Here is a 20503-nt window from a genome sequence, read left to right on the forward strand (position 1 = left end):
TGCACAATTTTTTTATAAACAATTGTTTTATTATTATTTCCCCCAAAAATTAAGGAGCCCAAAAATAAAACGTTGTAAAACTTTGCCCGGGACGGATGAAAAGCAAGTTACGACACTGCCCAGGACACATCTCACATTACCAGATAGGTATATTTTATTTACCATTTAAAAATACGAAATAAATATAGTAAGTATGCTTCTACACTTATATAACTTGACGATTTTCGAAGGTTTAATAGCATTAAATAATCTTTTTAATTCCTAAATTATAAGATTACCGAGGACCAAGATAATTGTCTTCCATTTTCTATGTTTCTTTTCACAATTTTATTCTGTTTAATCGTTTTTGTTAAACGTACACGTATAGAACCACATTTGCCACGATTATATTTTCGTATATTTCACACATTACTCACACTCGTCTTGTAGTAACTGTAATTCACTATAGGGGTTGTCCAAAAGTCGGTTAATCGAGATACATTTCACGAACTATTAAAACCGGTTCGAAACAGCCGCACGTAGTAGTTGAACGAGTAATAACTGGCTGTACGGTTAACCGAATTTTGGGCCATCCCACGTATACTGATTGCAAAAAAAATTTGGTGTTATTATTAATTGTTGACTGGTTGATCGGAATCTATTTACATATCAGCAGCCTAGTCAATTTATAAATGCAAAAGCAAACATCCCTCTACAACATATCCAAAAATTGTTCTGATTGTTAAGAAATTTCTGGTGTTGTTTTGTACCTGAGAAGCCAACAGAATGTGCGTTTATAATTTGAATAAAATAATTATTTGCACGAAACTGTATCGATAGCTTCTTAAACAATTTTCCAGACAGTCGAATACAATGCATATCATACACGATTGTTTTAAAACACAAATAGTCACTTAAAAAAAATGTGCCTCCGTTGTTATAACATCTCGAATGAGTAAGCAGAAATTGTTAATCGTAATAACTTTTTAGATATTAATTTCAAAAGTCAAAGCAATACAATTTGGAAAATTGATTTTAACATTAAAAAAATTCGGTTTTATAATAATAATGTTGCCAGATAAAAGTTAAAATTTCTGGACTTTATCAGTGACATTTTGAACTGTTCTCCTCGATACTTTTTATTCAAAACAATTTGAAGTTCGACATTGAACGAGTGGAGAAATTCAAGAAAAATCAAACAGAAATTTCTTAAGATTTTATATTTGAAAAAAGTCACTAATACACGTTTGTGTTAGTAAAATATTGTTTTTCTATTCGACATCCCGTCGCGTTTCTATCAATGGATCTTTATGCGTGGGCCAAAATTTGCATTGTGTAATGTACGGGACGGCCCAAACTTCGGTTAACCGTTGCTGTCTCATTCGCATACCGTACCAGGAATTCACTGTACACGGTTAACCGATTTTTGGGCTGTATCGTGTGCGTTTTTAGCGATTTCTTGTACAGATGGTAGGCTATATATTTCCATTGGAAAAAATGATTTAATCTCTAGTGCCAAAACTTTTTTCCTTTTTGTATTTATAAATGTTGTGTTTTATTTTCTTGTTCTTTCGTGTTTTAGCGTGTGCTATTATATACTTATTCAATTAAAGTATGTATATGTAAATATATAAATATTACTATAATAACAACAATAATAAAAATTAATGTTTAATTAACGATTAATAAATTTATATATATAAAATATATATACAGCAAGAGAAGAAACATTTTTAAATAAAATGTTCGATAAATTTTTAAAATTCGAATGTGAATACATTAAAATAAAAAGCTATTGAAATTGTGCTTTTATTATTATTATTATTATTATTACTACACAATATCAATTTTTCTTATTAATAATAGGAAATTTTGATTAAATAAAAAAATTTTAAAAAGTTTTCGAATGTCTGAATTATTGGAAATTAATGTTTGTGGACGGTAAATCGCTATTTCCATAAACGGCTTTGAAGCACTTCCGCTACGCAAGCTCTCAAATACAATTGGGAAACGCGTTTCTCGTGTAGAAGATATTTTTAAAAATGTGGAATAAAGAAAATGTAATCGCTTTTTTGTAAAACGGTGGCATTTTGCAGACGTGATTGTTCGTGCCCGAGCAATGGGCTGACCGCGTGGAGTTTTTCGGATTTTCTTCTTCCGTCTTGGACTGTTCTCGTAGAGAAGCCTCGGGAGGCTATTCCATTTCCTCAGATCGCCTTCGTGTTGCGCTTCTTTACGGCCTATCCGTCAATTCAATTCGCACCAAGATGTCTGCACCTACGTGCGTGATATCTGCGATGCGGATTATTCCGGGTGGCCCATAAAACAGTTAAACGTTATAATTAATTATGTTCCCACCTGTTTTGTAAAAGAAAAACACGTTTCTAAACTCCAGTTTAAGATTCGTGCCCGCGAGTGTCTGGAACGCACGCAACACAATACTAATTTTGGGCTACCCTGTATATTCGTAATTTACAATTTGCGATGGTCAATTACAGTCGCTAATTGGGCTGCAATTTGAAAAAAAATTATGTTTATAAATTCCCACTGTCGCCTGCCTGTCCTTCCTTAATCTCGAAAACGGAGTTAGTTAGACGAAAATCGAAACCAGATATGGAAAGCTTAGGGCAGGAGGCTCGATTAACTGTATACGAACTTCCGGTACAAACCGGAAGTCAGGTTATTTCAATTCAAAAATGTTTCCCCGAATGGAGTTGGATAGATAACAGCCACAACGTAAATCGTATTGCTAACGTAAAAGTATGATGTTCAGGTGCAAGACCCTACAGGAATTTGAGGTGGAGAACATATATTTTAAATTAAATTAATTAAACATATGATTAAAAATTGCAGCCCGGCATTAAGACGATCTCACAATAAATAATTGTTCGTTTATTCTAAATCAAAGTGGATTGGATACGACGTACCAAATTTTGGAAGAATTCGCACCAGATAGATTTGTGGATCGTTTGTATTTTTACGTAAGTCGAAGCGCGAGTAATTTGCGTACAACGTCGTATCAATCGTATCGATCGATTGAGAATCGACTGTTTCGGTTACTGATCGATCGCTTATTATTAAACATTGATTATCGCTAACCTACATAATTATAATAAATATACATTATAATTGTATATTTACCGAAATAAGCAATGGAAATATTTTAAAGCCACCCTTCTCGCCGATTTTTAATTTTGAGATTAAATTCTTTTAACTTTTTCGGATTATATAAAATTCCGTTACCATAAAAGTTTATTAGATTTGACCGGATGTAAGTAATATATTATTATTATACTCGTTTTCATTTGAGATTTGCCTTAAGTGAAAAAATGGAAATAATTGCCAGTTACTTACGACATTTCAGACTTGTCCAATAGAAAATCAGTATATGTGTAGTGATCGCGTCTCAGTCATAATTCGAAAGGCGATCGAAGATCCGCCAGTTCTGATGTAATCTAAACACATGGCGAGTGTGAAGCCACTTAACCTAAATGCAGCGGCTGTCGAAGCTAAAGGTTTAGAAGTATCCTACGGAATCAAGGCTAACAGGGTCAAAATTTTGAATGGTATCGACTTGGATGTGCGGAAAGGATCTATGTAAGTACAAGTTACGAGTTACTAGTCTTAAGCGATTTTGATTTATTAAGTTGCTTATAATCTAGCAAGCTACCAGTATTAAGTTATGTCTTGTAGCGTGTAATATAATTTTAATGCAACGGGATCCTGGGGACAGCCTTTGAATTTTGACGTTAAGTGATATTTGACCTTAAATGGTATTATATAATTTTGATTTCAGAAAAAGTTATATTGCGTTAGTGATAATATTAAACTATATATTTCATCTTCGGACTGCAATTTCTATTTTCGGATAAATTGAGAATTTTGTACTTTTCGGCCAATTGAAAATATGAAAAAGCACCAGAATCGTCAATTAATTTTTAATGATTTGAATCTACAAATCCTTAATACTAATGTACAATATTAAAAAGACAACAGGATTTTCGTGCAATATACATATTGCCCGATGGAACTAGAAAGTTTCATTGCTGAAATTTTGAATGTATAAATCGGCTAAATTCACTTGTATTTTGTTAAAATTTTATGAAAGTATTAATTCTGACAGTAAGCGAAAGGAATATCGACGTTCACCGATATTCTTTAGTAATCTAGATGTGTATTTCGAATTAGGAAAACGTTAATGTAACGGTTAACCGAGTTTCCCACAGGAGTTCGGTACTGTACATTAGAGCACAGGGTTTCTGTTGTGATCCCAAAAACTCTTGATACTACACGAGAATGTACTGTATTTGAGGTTTCTGTAATTTAAGTTCGCCGTTTTTACGGCCGTATTCACAATCGATGATAAAGCGTTTTTAACTCGATCCTCAAAAAGTAAACTTCTAACAAGCTCTCGATCCTCGATTGTGAATACGGATATTAGAGTTTCGCGTAAACCATTTTTAATATCTCGATTAAGAAATCTTAAAAATGATTAAGAATGTGAATTATTTTGTCACGATACAACCAATTTATGTATTATACGATTAAGAATTGGGCTTTAAATGTGTGAACGTTACTTTTCCGGTTAACCATATTACGAATGAAAATCCAGTCTTCGTATTGCTAATTACCCATTAACAGTTATGGAATACTCTTTTAATATTATTAAGAAATTAAACTTTAATTGATGCTAAGAACGGAAAGGGCTTCGTCAATTTTTGAAATTTAGTTTCGGAGCATATAAGAACCTAGAATTTTGCCTATCGAAATTATAGATTCTTGTATACTCGGAAATATGCTCTTGTATGCAGAAAAATGATGATAATCTACGGAAAAACTATCGCTTTTTATGCTTATCATTCTCAGAATCTCTCTCTCTCCCCCTCTAAATTTTCGTAACGTTAAATAATTTGAACGAAAAAATTAATACATTTCGTTATATCGTATCGTGTACGCAAAAATTACATTATTTATAAATAATTTGGAACTTCTGTTAGGAAATAGAGAAAAACTTAATTATTCTTCGTGGTAGTTACGGATACTTCTATAAAAATCAATGTAGATACGAGATTCTAATGCAAATTTTTAATCAATCAATTGTAAGTTTATGGAATAACTTTAAAATTATCGACTTGCTTACGTGCGGATTATATAATGTAAGTGAAAGTCAGGCTCTTATGTTTTTTGTTTTACAATTATTATTATTAAATTAATAGGAGTTTTCTATTACTTGTGTGTATTTATACATATAGGCTATATGTTTTGCAACAATGTAATAATATTATTATTGTGTTGGGTTTAGTGGGTTATACTCGGTTGACACCAGTGGCAGTGTACTATGCCGGACCAAAGTCAAGGCATAGCAACCAAAACAAAACTAAAATTAAATAAGTGTATCAGTGTCTGTATTCAGGCATTTCCTAACAATATGGCATGTATTCAATATAGTGGCCTTCTGTAGTGTAATGCATGTATTTTTATTCAATTGTAATGTTCCCAGGCTTTTGTGTAGTGTTTATTATTATTATTATATATTATATATATTATAATACGGAACAAGTTATAAGTTGTAAAGTTATATATATATAAGGGAAATGTGATTGTAGATCAATGGTACTTTTCATTCACGAAAGTCTATAATAAATTGATCGAGTGATTCAAGAAAGTCGATCACAACCCAATACAAGTTGGTCGAGCTTGCTATAAACTATCGTCTCGAACAGCCAGTGGAGAAATTTGGACATTGATGAACTCAAGGTTACGCGAAGTATTACGAAAGAAATTCAAAATGCTTGGTTGCTTTTCTCACTCATTGGGGAGGTTTTATTGCACCAAAAACGAAATGACTGTTATTAATAAGTAATAATGCAATAAATCAATAAATAATGTGAGTGCGAATGTCGTCCTTGGCGGAAACAAGCCAAGAATCCATAAATTTATTTCTAACAAGCAGCAACAAACATCACACTACTTTGTTATAATTTGTACCATTGAATTTCATGTTAATAAAGTAAAATGGAACTTTTACGATCATTAATCTATAGATATTTGTGTCGTTTAAAAAACTGATGATACTGATCCGTTGGATTCAAAATTATAAGTTTAGTGGTATGCGAGATCAGAAAGGTTTGCTACCGCTCATATAGAATAACAAGTATACAGATTCGTAGATGATTTTAACCGTTCTTAATTAAAATGTAAGTCGATTAGCCGACTTTTGGTCACCTTGTATAAATAAATAAATGTGTGTATATTCATACTTAATTATTTATACAAAGTGGCTCAAAAATCGGTTAATTGACTTATATTTTAATTAAGAACGGTTAAAATCGCCTACAGATTTGTAAACTTGTTATTCTAGATGATAAATTATAATTTATGAGCAGGCTCGACCAACTTGTTATGATCGATTTTCTTGAATCACTCGATCAATTTATGTTAGACTTTCGTGAACCAAAAGTACAATTTGATCTACAATCATATTTCCGTTCTAAGTTGTAACGTTTATTAATCGATTTTTTAAAACATAATAATAATTTTATTACATTGTTTCAAAACGACAGTAGATTGAATTATGAAAAATATGATAGCAGACATCATAGAATACACTTTACTTTTTCTAGTGAACGGCACGACGTTCGTCTTTCTACAGCTTGCCTTTGATAATTTTAGTAAAAAACAACTCGATAAATGGTCACGTTTACCCGTTTCTTTTAATCTTCCGTAGATGCTAATAAAAGTAAATTCTCATTAATTCGTGATTAGACCAATCCCTAATACTAATTTTACGCGACGTAATTTAATCGGCACAAGATTTATCCCGATTAAGTTAATCGGGAACAACAAGAATATAGGTCAAGATTGGGTTCGTAAAGATTTCGCGGTGGACTTAGATTCAGAGGACACCATTCTGTCTGCTAATTGCAGCAGAAGGTATATATCTGCTACAATTAAGAATATCTGTTTTGTATATCAAAAATACCAAAAAAGAAGCAATATTATCACGTATTTTTATAGTTAGTGAAACTATTATAAGATAAACGTGTATAATTGCCAATAGCGAATACATGTGCATTTCTGGGATGCAGGATGGACGAAAGATCAGTTAACCGTGTTGTGTGTTTGTGTTTAGCTACACGAATATGAATGTCAAACTGAATTTATTAAACTTTTGTAGTTTATATATTGAACAAGAATGCCCTCGTTTTTAACATTTCTTGTAAAGTTTGTAAGTAAATTGTTGTCTTATGCAAATATTTTAGGTGATCAAATCAGAAAAGTGGGTATCCAAGTTTCATGCAAATCTATATAGGGTCGTAGAAAATAAGTATGAAAAATTTGGAGCAAATCTATCAAAAAGCTTAGAACAGAGAGAGACAAACATTTTATTATATTTAAAATTGATGAGAACTGTTTAGTCCAAATGTTCCGACGAACCGTCCAGTCCAATAGTTCCGATGGAAAATAACGGTTTCGAGGAACTGTCTAGTCTAAGGCTGGAGTCACACTTAAAGAAAAAAAGCTCACGTAACCGTAATGGCAATTTTCCGTTTAGTGTGAAGTCCGTGTTTCGCACGTAAAATCGTGAAAGAAAAGAACACGGAATAAAAAAAATAACGAACTTCTTCGACATCTAGTGTCATTGCACATGAAAGAAGAAGTTCGTTATTTTTTTTATTCCGTGTTCTTTTCTTTCACGATTAAATTAAGTAAACGATTCAGTAAATGTCCACCATCAGCTTTATCAACTGAGACGTTTAATGTTGTCAACAACTTGTAAAACAAGACAAAAAGAGTAGTTCGTACTCTTGTCCCCCTTTCCTTGTGGATAGAGGATATTGGATTTGAACAATTTTCTTTTTGTCATCCATTTGTTAAATGTTAATTTAAATGTGAATAAAATTCATTTAAATGTACAACCAATATCCAGAATACAAATGTTGCTTTAAACTTGTTTAAAGGATGCTCCAATGAAGAAAAAGAGTTTTAAATAAAAATATTCATCGTAAAATTACATTTCTGACATAACTTTTCTCTTTATGCAAAAACATACTATTTAAATTACTAATCTCATTCTAAGATTCGTTTTAAAAATCAAAATGTATGTCAAACGTTAACGATTTCTCAAACTACCATTTCCAATGTTCAAATTATTCGTTTATGGTTCTTTTATCCCTATTCCACTTCATTTACTGTACATTTTCATCAGTGGCGTGCGGTGACAATTTTCAAATGGGACCAGATGTGAGAAAATCCATTTTTCATACATTAGAACAATTATTATTTAAACACCCGGGAGAAAAAATTCATTTTATTCGTATATTATTGGCACATGAATTTTATTCTCCCAGCTCCGTTATATATAACAGAGGGAAAGTATGATCCCCAAAATTTTTACATTTGGATTCAGGGGGCCTTGAAACGAGGGGACCGAGAAATGCAAAGTAATCGGAATTTTTTTCCTGTGTGTATGGATGTTTGTGTATGTGTGTGGAGGCATGATTTTTGTTCACCCTCTTTGAAGCTTAATAACTCCTGTGCTTTTTTCGAAAATTTCTGAAATTTTGCAGGAAGGTTCGTGTATTAGGGGAATTGATGCTGTTAAATTTTGATGGTTAAAGGTCGAGGGGGTGGGGAAATCAAGGGGTCGTGTAATATCTCGTTAGGTCGGACTTAATGATGATTTTATTCGTTATTAGCATTTACAGTTTTTTTTTTTTTAATATAAAACCCATTTTTACTTTCAAAAGGAAGCTTTCCGCCATTTTATAATAATTAAAAATATAAAAACTTTTTAAATAAAATAGAATACAGCACGAAAATTGTTGATTGTCTTCACTCCGCTGTGACGAATCGTCAGCTGCATCATTCACAGATTGAAACCTCGCTATGTTTCGCTGCGAGGGACCCGTTTCTCCCAACGAGTCCACTTCCATGTTGAATTTAAAGTCTTTTAAGTAGATTTACACTTTAGATGAAAACTTAACTGTTTTAAGATAATAGAAATACAAAAATCACTAATGCAATTTTATTTTCAATAAGTGCAAGAAACAAAATCCCTTATTACAGAACCGCTTGGACGCGCACAAAACACAACAGTATGACAGGAATACGTGCTAGTCGTGTCGATGAATCGACTAAAGGAGCCCCGAGGGGTGTTCAGGTTGGTTCGTGGAAGATTTGAAATCAGTGCAAAGGAAGGGAGCAGGGATGGGAAAAATACACGAAGAAATACACATTTTTCAAGCTAAAGGTTTCAGATAAAGAAGCATTAAAATAATATTTAGACGGTATTTCAGGGAATTTAAAGGGACTAGCCTAGTCCCTCTAGTCTATTCGCGAAACGCCATATTTTTAATACTTTTTGCACAAGCACTGTTTCTAGATTACCTTCCGTGCATCGTAGTTTTCTTTTTAAAATTTGCTAAATTTTTCTCAACTTTTTGCTAATTAATATCAGCTTTGTCTTACGGCATGCATTTTTGCATGTACAGTGGGTGATCCGTTAACGAACATAATCCGTTCCAAGACTTTGTTCGCTATCTGAATTGTTAGTTAACCGATTATCGATTTACCATAGGTTTTAATGGGAATTTGATTAATTTGTTCTGGAGACCCCCAAAAATAAAAAAATATATATATACAGGTAGGCCTCCTACAAAACGGTAGATACGTTCCTTGAAAATACCGCGTTATGGGAAATCGTGTTATAGGAGACACTAACTTAATACAAAAACTGGGATTCAGTTCTAAAAAGAGAAAAACTGCCTTTTATGGTGTAACATTTTCATCATTTTTTAAATTTATGTACATAAAAAGCTTAAATAAAATTCAACATCATATAAAAACTAAAAAGATTATGATTTCAAGTCAATATCAAAAAGAAACATACAGTAATGTTATGCTCACAAATTCAGTCCTCATCGTCACTTATTATAGTTGTTCGAGAATGTTTGACTGGCCTTATTTCAAGATCTGAGCTTGTTTCATCAAGTTTCACTGCACTTATGTGATCCGTTGCGATTTTTCTGTTATGTGAAAGATAATTCGTTTCTAAATACACTAAACCGCGTTGTAAGAAAATTTCCGCGTTTTTCCAACCCTGTTGTAAAGGTACCGCGTTTTAAAAGGCCTACCTGTACTTACTACGTTTATTTATATGTAATAATATTAAATAATAAATATCCCAAGCCTATTAACCTCAACCTGGTGTTTGGTTGCCATTCTAAGACCGTTGTTCTGACATCCTCCCACTTATTTAAAAGATCTTTAATAGCAGATGTCGGCATTAATCCCCTTTTTCAGAAGAAAACATATCTCGCCGAGTTTCTTAGTGATCTTCATTCAAGAGTTCTTGGCGTTCTTCTGTCGTCAGATCAGTTTCAGGTTCCATTATGAGCTCTTCAATGTTCTTTATTTCTTTATTTCTGCCTACTCTCTACCTTTGCTATTATACTCTCACCTTTTGAAAATAAAAACCAACACAAAACTTAACGAGTGCCTGCCAGACAGTCTCGCGAATACTATAAAAGAGTTGTATCTGTCAGAAAAATAAAAGGCTGGAATTACAAGGGAAATTTTCAAAGTTCGGAGGAATACTATCAGTATATACCGGGTTGAGCGTCGATATCGACGACTCCCGCGCTCCGAAAAGTTTCGAATTGTTGCCTGAAGACAAGGGAAGACCAATCGGCATTCATTATTTTACGTCGCTTCTTCTTGTGTTTGTTCATGAGGTGTTCGTTGTCCGAACATAAAAATCTTTCGCGAAAGTGTTCGTTATCCGGTTTGTTCGTTAACCGATCACCCACTTTATTCAGATTTCTGGATGTATAGTTTGCAATAAAATTTAACAGTTTCTCTTACAGTATTTGTTTTATATAACTTTCCAATTGACGCATGCTTTTTGAAGCATTTGCAAATATTAATTTTATTTTTTTATGTTTCACTATTGCAATCCATAAATATAACTGCGCTCAGACTTTTAACTATTTGTCACAACTTTTTAAATAATTCAATAGTAATTCCGGGATAACAAATTGTTAACGTTTAGACTTTATAGTAATTGAGTTTTTTTAGTGTTCTGTGGTAATACAAAGAAATTATGGTAACACGCGTAGGGTAACTAGTTTTTCGAAAATCGAGGGTTTTTCAACTGCAATTATAGCGACGGACAATAAATCACGAAAGTTTTTGTTATAATTATAAATTTAAAAATTTTCTTTTCGCTATTTTAATTCGTTTTTATTTTTCTCATTAGCAAGTAAGATTCAGTTATACTGTAAATTCTGTTAGCGCTAAATCGATATGTTTACTTTTGACGAAGCAAATCGATGCCGTGTAGAAGTATAGAAACACGTGCATTGTACATTCCACCATCAGAAATAGAAAAATTCGAAATATTTATGATGTTTGAAAGTTATGAAGAGAACAAATTATACAAGGAACACACCAGCAATTGACTATTTCAACTTTATTGTACCGGGAAATGCATTTCGGGCCCTTGCCCCTCTTCAGTCCTTTATTACAGAACTTTGACTTTATTAAAATTATGTTAGAAAAAGAATATAGTAATTTCTATTATTTTGTATGTAATATTATTATTGTTATTGTTCAATTTTTTTTACAATACTGCTTTATGTAAAAATATTTTTTGGGAAAATGATTTAGTTTATTCATTTGAAATTAAAGTGATAAACACTTAATAACCCAGTGAATAAAACATATATTTTTGTTTTGAACATTACACTTTTATTTTATTTAAAATGAGATCAAACTAGACAAGTTTGTTTTTTTAAATATCATGTTCAAATACCTATTGCCAGAGGTTGTAGTTCCAATGACCCATTATGATAAAGCCTGATTTCCAATATTTGTTGATATATGAAATATTCAAAAATCGATAGGTAATTTCCCATTTTAAAAATTAAGTTTCATATATAGATGGAAACAATAATAATAATTACTATTATTATTATGATTTTGCAGTTATGGATTACTAGGACCGAGTGGCTGTGGTAAGACAACATTACTAAGATGTATAGTTGGCAGGGTGAAACCAGATCAAGGTGTTGTCAAAGTATTTGGTGCCGTACCCGGTTCATCTGGTTCCTCTATACCTGGTCGAGGTGTTGGCTATATGCCTCAGGTAAATTATATATTATCGTATTTCTTGGACTTTTAATGATACAAGCAACATATTAATTTCTGTATATTATTAATACCTAATAATATATTTAAAAGTTTTACTAACTGTTATTAACAAGCATTTAGTGAAACTTAAATAAAGCATTAAGTGCAGAAGAGGTATAAGAATGTTGTGCTGTTAGTCGCCACTTAATTATTTTTTTAATTTTAAGAAGAAATTATGTCATATTTCTAGGTTCTATTGTTTATTTAACAACTACATTATTTGCGTTGTAGAAAAAATTTTAGTGAATTTGCCAAAGCGTGCAAAAGCAATTTAAAAAAAGCTTTCACAAGGCTCTTAAAAGTTGGAGGCACTGGACTAAAGCCTTATTAGGCCTTATGTAGATCCGCTACTGCTGCGAACAGAGATAAGTGCACATTCACAGATGGGATGCAGATTAAGGAGACTGGTGGTATCTGCTGAAGTAAATACAGTATTGCAATACTTCGTATATAAAGTTGATTTTATTTATCAGTTTTACAATTATATCGAATGAAAAATTTCTGTTTTTAATGTTTATTATTGAAAAAGGAGAAATAAATTTTTAGTGGAATATATTCAAATATCAAATGAATGAATTCTAATAATGCGTTCATCACGTTTTTCTTTGTAGGAAAGATTATTTCACGAGCTATCCCATGACATAGAGGGTTAACTATTTTCAGATAAAAACTTTAATATAGTTTTTACTAACAAAGTTTGCAAATATTATTTAAAGTAAATTGATTCCATATTCAATATAAATAAACAATATTCTAATACATTGGTATAAATCTTCAGTTATTTCCGTTTTTGATCGTCCTGATCCGTTCACTTCTTTTATCACCTCTCTAAATTGACAATTGATCATATTTTCTCTATTTGAAAAATTAGAAAAAAACCCTTAATTCTGTCAGTTTGGTCGGTGACGTTTCACTGAAACTGGAAGTACAGTAGAGCGTCGTTATCCGAAAACCGGTTATCCAAAACGTCGATTATCCGAAAGAGTTCCAGTCGGGCTGTGTCGTTCTGAATCAAACGTTTTTGATACTAGATTAACTTCTAAAGTATAATTTTCATGTTTTTATATTCTTCAATATATTTATTTTGTTTGTACAAAATAAAGAAATAATTTTTAACGATACAATAGCCTCGATTATTATTATAAAAATTTTCGTTAAGCTTAAAATCGACGAAAATTCAACACGAAGCGACACGCAACGGAGAAAAATTTCAACGTGGGATAAGTTATATTTTTTCGTACATAATCGGTTATCCGAACAACCCTAGTCCCCAATTGATTTGGATAAACGACGCTCTACTGTACCATGACAAAATATTCACTTTTAAAAAAGATATTCGAAGGATGTGTTTGAAATTAAGCTACATCAATACAAACTTCATCATTCGGTGAAATTTCACCTCAAGATGAAACACCAATAGTAGTAAAACAATATAGATATTACTGCATAAGTTATAAAATGATGACTCATTTCAATAAATAAACATTATTTACAATAAAATTGTCTTCAAACAATTGCGAATTTAATAACAGTTGGAATGACGTTGAATTGTGATAAAGCATATGTACCAATTTTACATATGACTGTATTTTAATTGAATAAAAACAGTCCATTTTGACGGATTCCTGCTACTACAGGTGTTAAATGAATTTTGAATCATCTTACATACGATGTATATATACAGTTCTTTCATATACGTGTGTCTAGGAAAATGCAATTCTAAATATGGATACGAGGAAAGTTTTAACTGATGCGCGACTATAATTATTTATTATAATTACTCATGATAACCAAATCGCTATCATTATTATTAATAATCCACGCATTCGGGAAATAATAACAAATCGCTTTTGTTTATTGGACCTATTCATTGTCCAAAACACATATTCCTTAAGAGTTCATTATAATATAAAAAATTTGGATATAAAATAAAGATGAAATGAGATACCTTTCTTTCGTTAGGAAATAGCCTTATATAGAGAATTTACAATTGTGGACATTCTTACTTATTATGGTAACTTATATGGATTGGAGATGAACTTCATTCTCGATCGAATCGATTTTTTAGTCAAATTTCTGGATCTTCCTGATAAAAGTCGTCTTATAAAACATCTCAGGTATAAAATAAATAAATATATAGCTTCTACATGAAAATATTAAGATTTATATAATTATATATATATATATTATTTTTTAGTGGTGGTCAGCAACGTCGAGTTTCCATTGCGGTAGCTCTGATCCATCTCCCTCCTCTTTTGATATTAGACGAACCTACTGTTGGAGTCGACCCACTTCTGAGACAAAAGTAACTATTTTTAATTAATATTTTACAGTGATAAGTTTTCCTATAGAAGAGGAACGATTAAGTTTATTATTATTTTTTTTTATTTAATAAGAATTTTTGGTATACTAGTAAAATAATTAATTTTAGTCACAAACTAGAAGAAAGCGTTCGAGAAAAATTGCATATAATGATATTTAATTAAATCTAATTTAATTTCGATATATTACTAAATTAATCATTATTGCAAATAAAAAGATTGTTAAATGTAAATTGGAAAAATGTCATATTTTTAACATCTTTCATGTTTTATTCTTATAAATGAAATAATAATAATTTTCAACTTTTGCATTGATCGATTCCGTTTCAAAATAAAAATGTTCGAAACTAAAATGAGAAGAGAATCCAAATTCATAAATATTTAGTGCTACAAAAGTCAATTAGCCGAGAAACATTGTAATTAAGATTATTTTAAGAATGATTAAAATCGGTTTAGAGCAGATTCCGTAAAACGACCGAATGCAGATGATCCAAACTGGTTTTAATAGTATTTTAAGCAAGGCCAGCAGATAACCGAGTCTGTCGGTTTGCTGCTCATAAGGACCCGGAATCGAATCCGTGCAATCAACCCCAGGAGTTTTTCTAGGATTGTCTGTCCCGGATATATTTTGTCCCGTCCCTCATTAACTCGGCGCCAATAAATGGGCTTGGCAGAGCCAATAATGTGGATGGGAAAAGGCCCTCTCATTAGTGACTGCAGGGAGGAGGGTCAAAAATAAAAGTAAATCATTACGCAAGATGGGAGTGTGTCTTAAGCACCGAAGTAGACTCGCTGGGTGGCATAAAACCGTTTATTCGAGAGTGTTAGCTGCGATATCTTCCAAATGACACGTGATTGGAACTTGGGGAATACAATCCTTGTTGGGTGAAAAAGGTCCCTTTCTTGATGATCACAGTTGTATAAGACCGGAGGAGCTGTATCCCTGGTCGGATAAGTCTAAGATGTTTCGGTTCGCCGGACCTTGGGTGTGCGGATTAAGTCTTGGGTTGCGACTTCGGTCCGAAAGTAGGAAGAGCGGCGCAAACATAGTCCGATGAGTCGTGAATCACAACTGTGAAGCTTGATATCACCGAATGTGAGACGGAATGGATGAATCTTACAACCGCTGTCGAGAGAAATCTGTACGGGAGAGATAACACGGGCGCACAATAAGTTGTCAGAGCTGGAACTGTTCGGAGGAAAAAGGGATATGTGGAATAGAACCTCGTGTCGTTGGGACACGGGTTATTAACGTCTCGATCCTTCGATCGCATATCCTGATTGGTTTCTTGACTCTTTTCAGGAGTAATTTGAGACCATCTCGGGCCGCGGGAGAAGTCAACGCCGAATTCCGATCCCAACTGGGCGTACATGTAATTATACGGATGATGTGGGTGTTGGATCCCCAGAGGTTTTAGAAATAAAATATAAACTAAAAAAGATTTATCTTAAACTACAAATTTAAAATTATATTTTATTAATGAATAATTCAATATCGATCACTTATTTCATTTCATATAGTAAAAGAAAAAAAAAAATGAATTCTCGGTTATCAATCGCTCGCTTACTTATATAAGTTTACATCGCTACTGGATTGTTCTAGAAGAAAGATCATAGTTCGGATATCGGATTGTTTTTGAAGTTTCCTTCTAGATGTATCTGTAAGACAAATGTGCTAGAATGTTCCCGATACATCTGGGCGTCCATTAATTACCCGCCCGACATCTGTCTGGTGGGTATATAAGGGACGCTTAATCCTTATTTTGATTGTACTTTTTAGATCATTCTTTCAAATCTTTCCAGAACAAAATTTTAGTTAAGCCGCTGCCAATCGGAGATGGTTGATCGTAGGACTTACGTTGTTTATATCCGTCCCGTTATTGTGTAAATGTCAAACAAAATATTTTGTTTTTCTATTCTTCCTTTCTATTCAAAACTTCAAGGCAAATTTAGCTGAAGGGTTGGGACCGTTCCGTAGCCTCACTGATTACTATATAGAAAAGCAGATTAGTATTATTATTAAGTGTAAATTTTACAAATGCATTCTTAATAATTGTTTTTTTTCTCTTTTTTATAGTATATGGAATCATCTCGTAGCACTTTCGACTAATCAGAAAATGACAATCATCATTACAACACACTACATTGAAGAAGCCAGGCAAGCTAATATGGTAATATTCTATTTTAATTTTAAAAAATACATTAAACACAATTTTTTATATAAAGATACTGGTAATGAATGATAACTTAAATACGGACTATATTATTATTGGGCTGCAATTTGAAAAAATTGTAGGCCTATAAATTCTCTGTCGTCCATCCTTTTATCTTTCCTTAATTTTGAGAACGGAGTTTGAAAGAAGAGACCAGATATGAAAACCTAGAGCAGGAGGTTTTGATATATGAACTTCCGATGCAAACCGGAAGTCATGTTATTTAAATTCAAAAATTTTCCCCTGTAAAGTGTTAGATAGATGACTGGCACGACTCTATTCTAAAAGGAAAAGTATGATATACAATTGGAAAACCCCTACTAATTTAAGGTGAAGAGAATATATTTTAAACTAGCAGTACCCGCCACGCGTTGCTGTGCTCAAAATGTATCTATTATAAATGTATAACACTTCCCCGCGGGGGGAATTTCGAAAAATCCCTTCTTAGTGTACATTCTCTTGACCTACCCTATTAAAACGCAATCAAAAACAAAAAACCGCATTTAAAATAGTATCATAGAAGCCCAGTTCTGCACGGTAAGCCTTAATTTTGTCCCTCTCCCCCACGGGGGAAATTTCGACATCTATATTATATAAAAACTCGCGTATTCGAATGCAACGTTGTGTCAAAATTTCAAAGCAATTGGTGAAGAACTTTCGGAGATTAGCTATTAGGAACAAACGAACATGTACATTTTTATTTATATACATTAAATAAATTTAAAATATGATTAAAAATTGCACCTGGCATTGTGACGATCTCACAATAAATAATTGCTCGTTATTATTACTTTTACTCTCTATGTGGGCACTAAGAGGGTCTTATTTTCAAACCCGTTGTGGGCATAAAAAAAAGTCTTCTTACACAAGTTAGTGCCCACAGTGTAGAAAGAATGAAAAATGAAAGAGTATAAAAAACGTAACTAAGTTTTGTAATATAATTTTATTTTTTGATCGACCAACCTAATAAACTTTTACGAATAAGTAAAAATATGGTGGCAGATCATCGAATGCTTTTGATTTATGAAAGTAGATCATATCCTTCTAGAAATTAGCCAGGCCTGCTTTAGACTAAAGTACCAGTATGGAAGAAATATATTTTTATTTGACTCGAAACTAACTTTACGGGATAAAATAGTGTTTTTTTGTTTTTTTTTCTGTTCGACGTTTTTTTTCGTTCGTTTTTTCCGTGGACGAGACAGTAAAGGCGTGAACCCATCGCTTTGGGAGACCTAGGTTCAAGTCTGGGTCGATAACTTTAAGAATTTTTAATGAGCGGCCCATCCCTGGCCATCTGGTGCCCCCTATTATAGGCCTAGCCGAATAGAAAAGCTTAATTTTCGACTAATCAGAAAAACACAATCATCAGCAACACATTACACCAAAGAAATCAGGTATGCTAATATGGTAATATTCTACTTTGATGTTTAAAAATACATTAAACACACCAAGTTTTTATATAAAGATTCTTCCAAATTCACTTCAAGGCAAATTCAATTGAAGAGTTCGGTTGGTTGGTTTGTTAAGTCATGGCAACGCAACACTAGGGCGATCTGCCTAGGGGGAATGCCTTCCTGAAGGTCTTTTTTAAGGGTAACTGGCCCCTATTCGGGCGTCACAGACGTGGAGAAAACCCGGAAAACTCCACATAGCCAGCCCATCGTGGCGAGGCGCGAACCCACGACCGAAATCCTAGTGTTCAGGGAACGGAACGATTGACCACTAATGGGCCCCTGAAGGGTTCGGAGGTTCGGACTCTTATCCTGAGAAGAGAGTCAAAAATTAAAAACTCTTTCTGTAACACTAACAGAGGGTTTTCTCATAGCTATCACGAATTCACACTGAGAAATACCTATCAAGTCACCCAACAAAAATTCTGAGCAGAGCCCAGCTTGAATCCGGGTATCTTAGAAAAGCAGGTTGATGCTTTTACCATCTTGGACATCCTGTGTATACAGTAATAGTGCGAAGACGTATCATCAAATAAACATTATTAATGCGTAAATTTTAACAGCCAAATGGTCGAGAAGTCACGATAGCAACCTACCGCTCTGGGGGACACGGGATCGAATCAGAAAAGGTCGAAAAACCCCAGGGATTTTTCAGGAAGTGGTCCTTTTTTTTTGTGGTCCGTAAAGATGTGCCGGGCTCTGTCTTTCACCACCCGGTCGTCCCATTGTGGACCTGGCCAAACCCATAATGGGCTTGCTAAAAACGCCTCTTAGTGCTCGCAGTGCGGAGAGTTAAAAAATATGTGATTTAAATACAATGTAATAGCGAGGTTGAGGCCGAAGTTTTAAACGCGAAAACATGTACGTCGGACGTTCAGCGCCACCTTCCTGTAAGGCTAGAAGTTTGACAATGGCGTTTGGAATGCCAAGCATGATTCCATTGAGTTTTCAAACGCCATTGTCAAACTTCTAGGCTTACAGGAAAGCGGCGCTGAACGTCCGAATACACGTTTTTGCGTTTAAAACTTCGGCCTCAACCTCGCTAATATTACCTTCCAGAAAACCAGCAGATTTTCTGCATTCACTTAAAATATCCCAATACGTTATCAATAAATGTTTGCGATAGATAATTTTATCGCGACTATTTGTTTATGATTAACGCAGCTAATTTAATTATTATTATCTGATGAGCTTTTGCATAATTGTGATACGTCAGTTCGCTTTGTACAGAATGATACTCTAACAACGTGTAATAAGCACTATAATCAAAATGGCAGCTCGATATCGAAAGCAAATGCTAACGGTAAAAGACCAAGTGGCTCCATTTAGTGTTTATTTTCAGGATAAACATTAAATGATTTTATTTCGTAATTGAGTTAATAATAATTCTACATTAGTGACATCCGTTTATTCCGTTCTTCTTACAATTAGAACAAGTAAACAACAAATTCACATTAAAATCTGATACTGGAGATCTTCAGGTTGTTTATAAACTATATTTTTAGTCGTGTGTCATATTATTGGTCATATATTGAATGTTTTACAAATTTATTCCCTTAGGTAGGACTTTTAAGAAGAGGGCGCCTGTTGGCCAACGCTGATCCGGAGACCTTAATGAAAGAACACCACATGAATACGCTGGAAGAAGTATTTTTAAAACTGTGCCAAAAAGATTTGGAAACAAGCGATGGAAATACAACTGCCATCGAAATGAATAATTTAGAATACAGTAATACGCCAGAAACTCTACAGGTAATAAGTAAATCTGTATCAAAATGAGTCTGTAAAAAACGAATGCACATGTAGTAAAACTGCACACACAGCCGTGGAAAGCAATCGGGATCTCTCGGTCCTTTCTATCCCTGGTTCTGACACGATTCTGTTTATTACAATTCTTTCTTTCTTTTTTTTTTTTATCCCTTTAGGTGCTTGCAAGGGCCGGAGCAAAATGGAAATGCGGAGTTTCATCGTTAGAAACTCAAAATAATAATAATACTTTATTACATATTTCAATATACTGTTAGATGTAATATTAATAAGAACAGATTACAAAGCACACAAAAATGAAAATAATAGCTAAAATTATTTTTGTTTTAGTAATGGTAATGTTTTTTACAAGAATTTACATTTATTAATGCGGTAACTTCGTATGAAATTTTCCTTGCGGGTTTTTGGGCAAAATCGTTTTCAACGTCATTAAAAATGTAAAAAACATTTGATAAAACAATATCAAATGTTTTTTTAGATAAATACAATTTTTTGAGAACGATCTTTCTTCCGGAGGGACTGTCACTGCATTTGTTAACTAATGTAATTTTGGAGACAGCGACAACATTGAGTATACAGG

General features: G+C 33.1%; 1 protein-coding gene across 1 annotated transcript in view; it reads left to right on the forward strand.

The window, feature by feature from the left end:
- The first annotated feature begins 3418 nt into the window (after positions 1 to 3418).
- The window catches only part of LOC136989783 (ABC transporter G family member 23-like), a 33024-nt gene continuing 15939 nt past the window's right edge, over positions 3419 to 20503 (forward strand). Inside the window, 6 exon segments of the mRNA XM_067288056.1 lie at positions 3419 to 3576; positions 11968 to 12127; positions 14134 to 14288; positions 14369 to 14476; positions 16570 to 16663; positions 19717 to 19908. Coding sequence (XP_067144157.1) covers positions 3443 to 3576; positions 11968 to 12127; positions 14134 to 14288; positions 14369 to 14476; positions 16570 to 16663; positions 19717 to 19908 — 843 coding nt within the window. The 5' untranslated portion in view covers positions 3419 to 3442.

This window comes from Centruroides vittatus, unplaced genomic scaffold, assembly GCF_030686945.1.
Source record: "Centruroides vittatus isolate TY-2023 unplaced genomic scaffold, ASM3068694v2 scaffold_769, whole genome shotgun sequence".
In the NCBI taxonomy this organism is placed as follows: Eukaryota; Metazoa; Arthropoda; class Arachnida; order Scorpiones; family Buthidae; genus Centruroides; species Centruroides vittatus.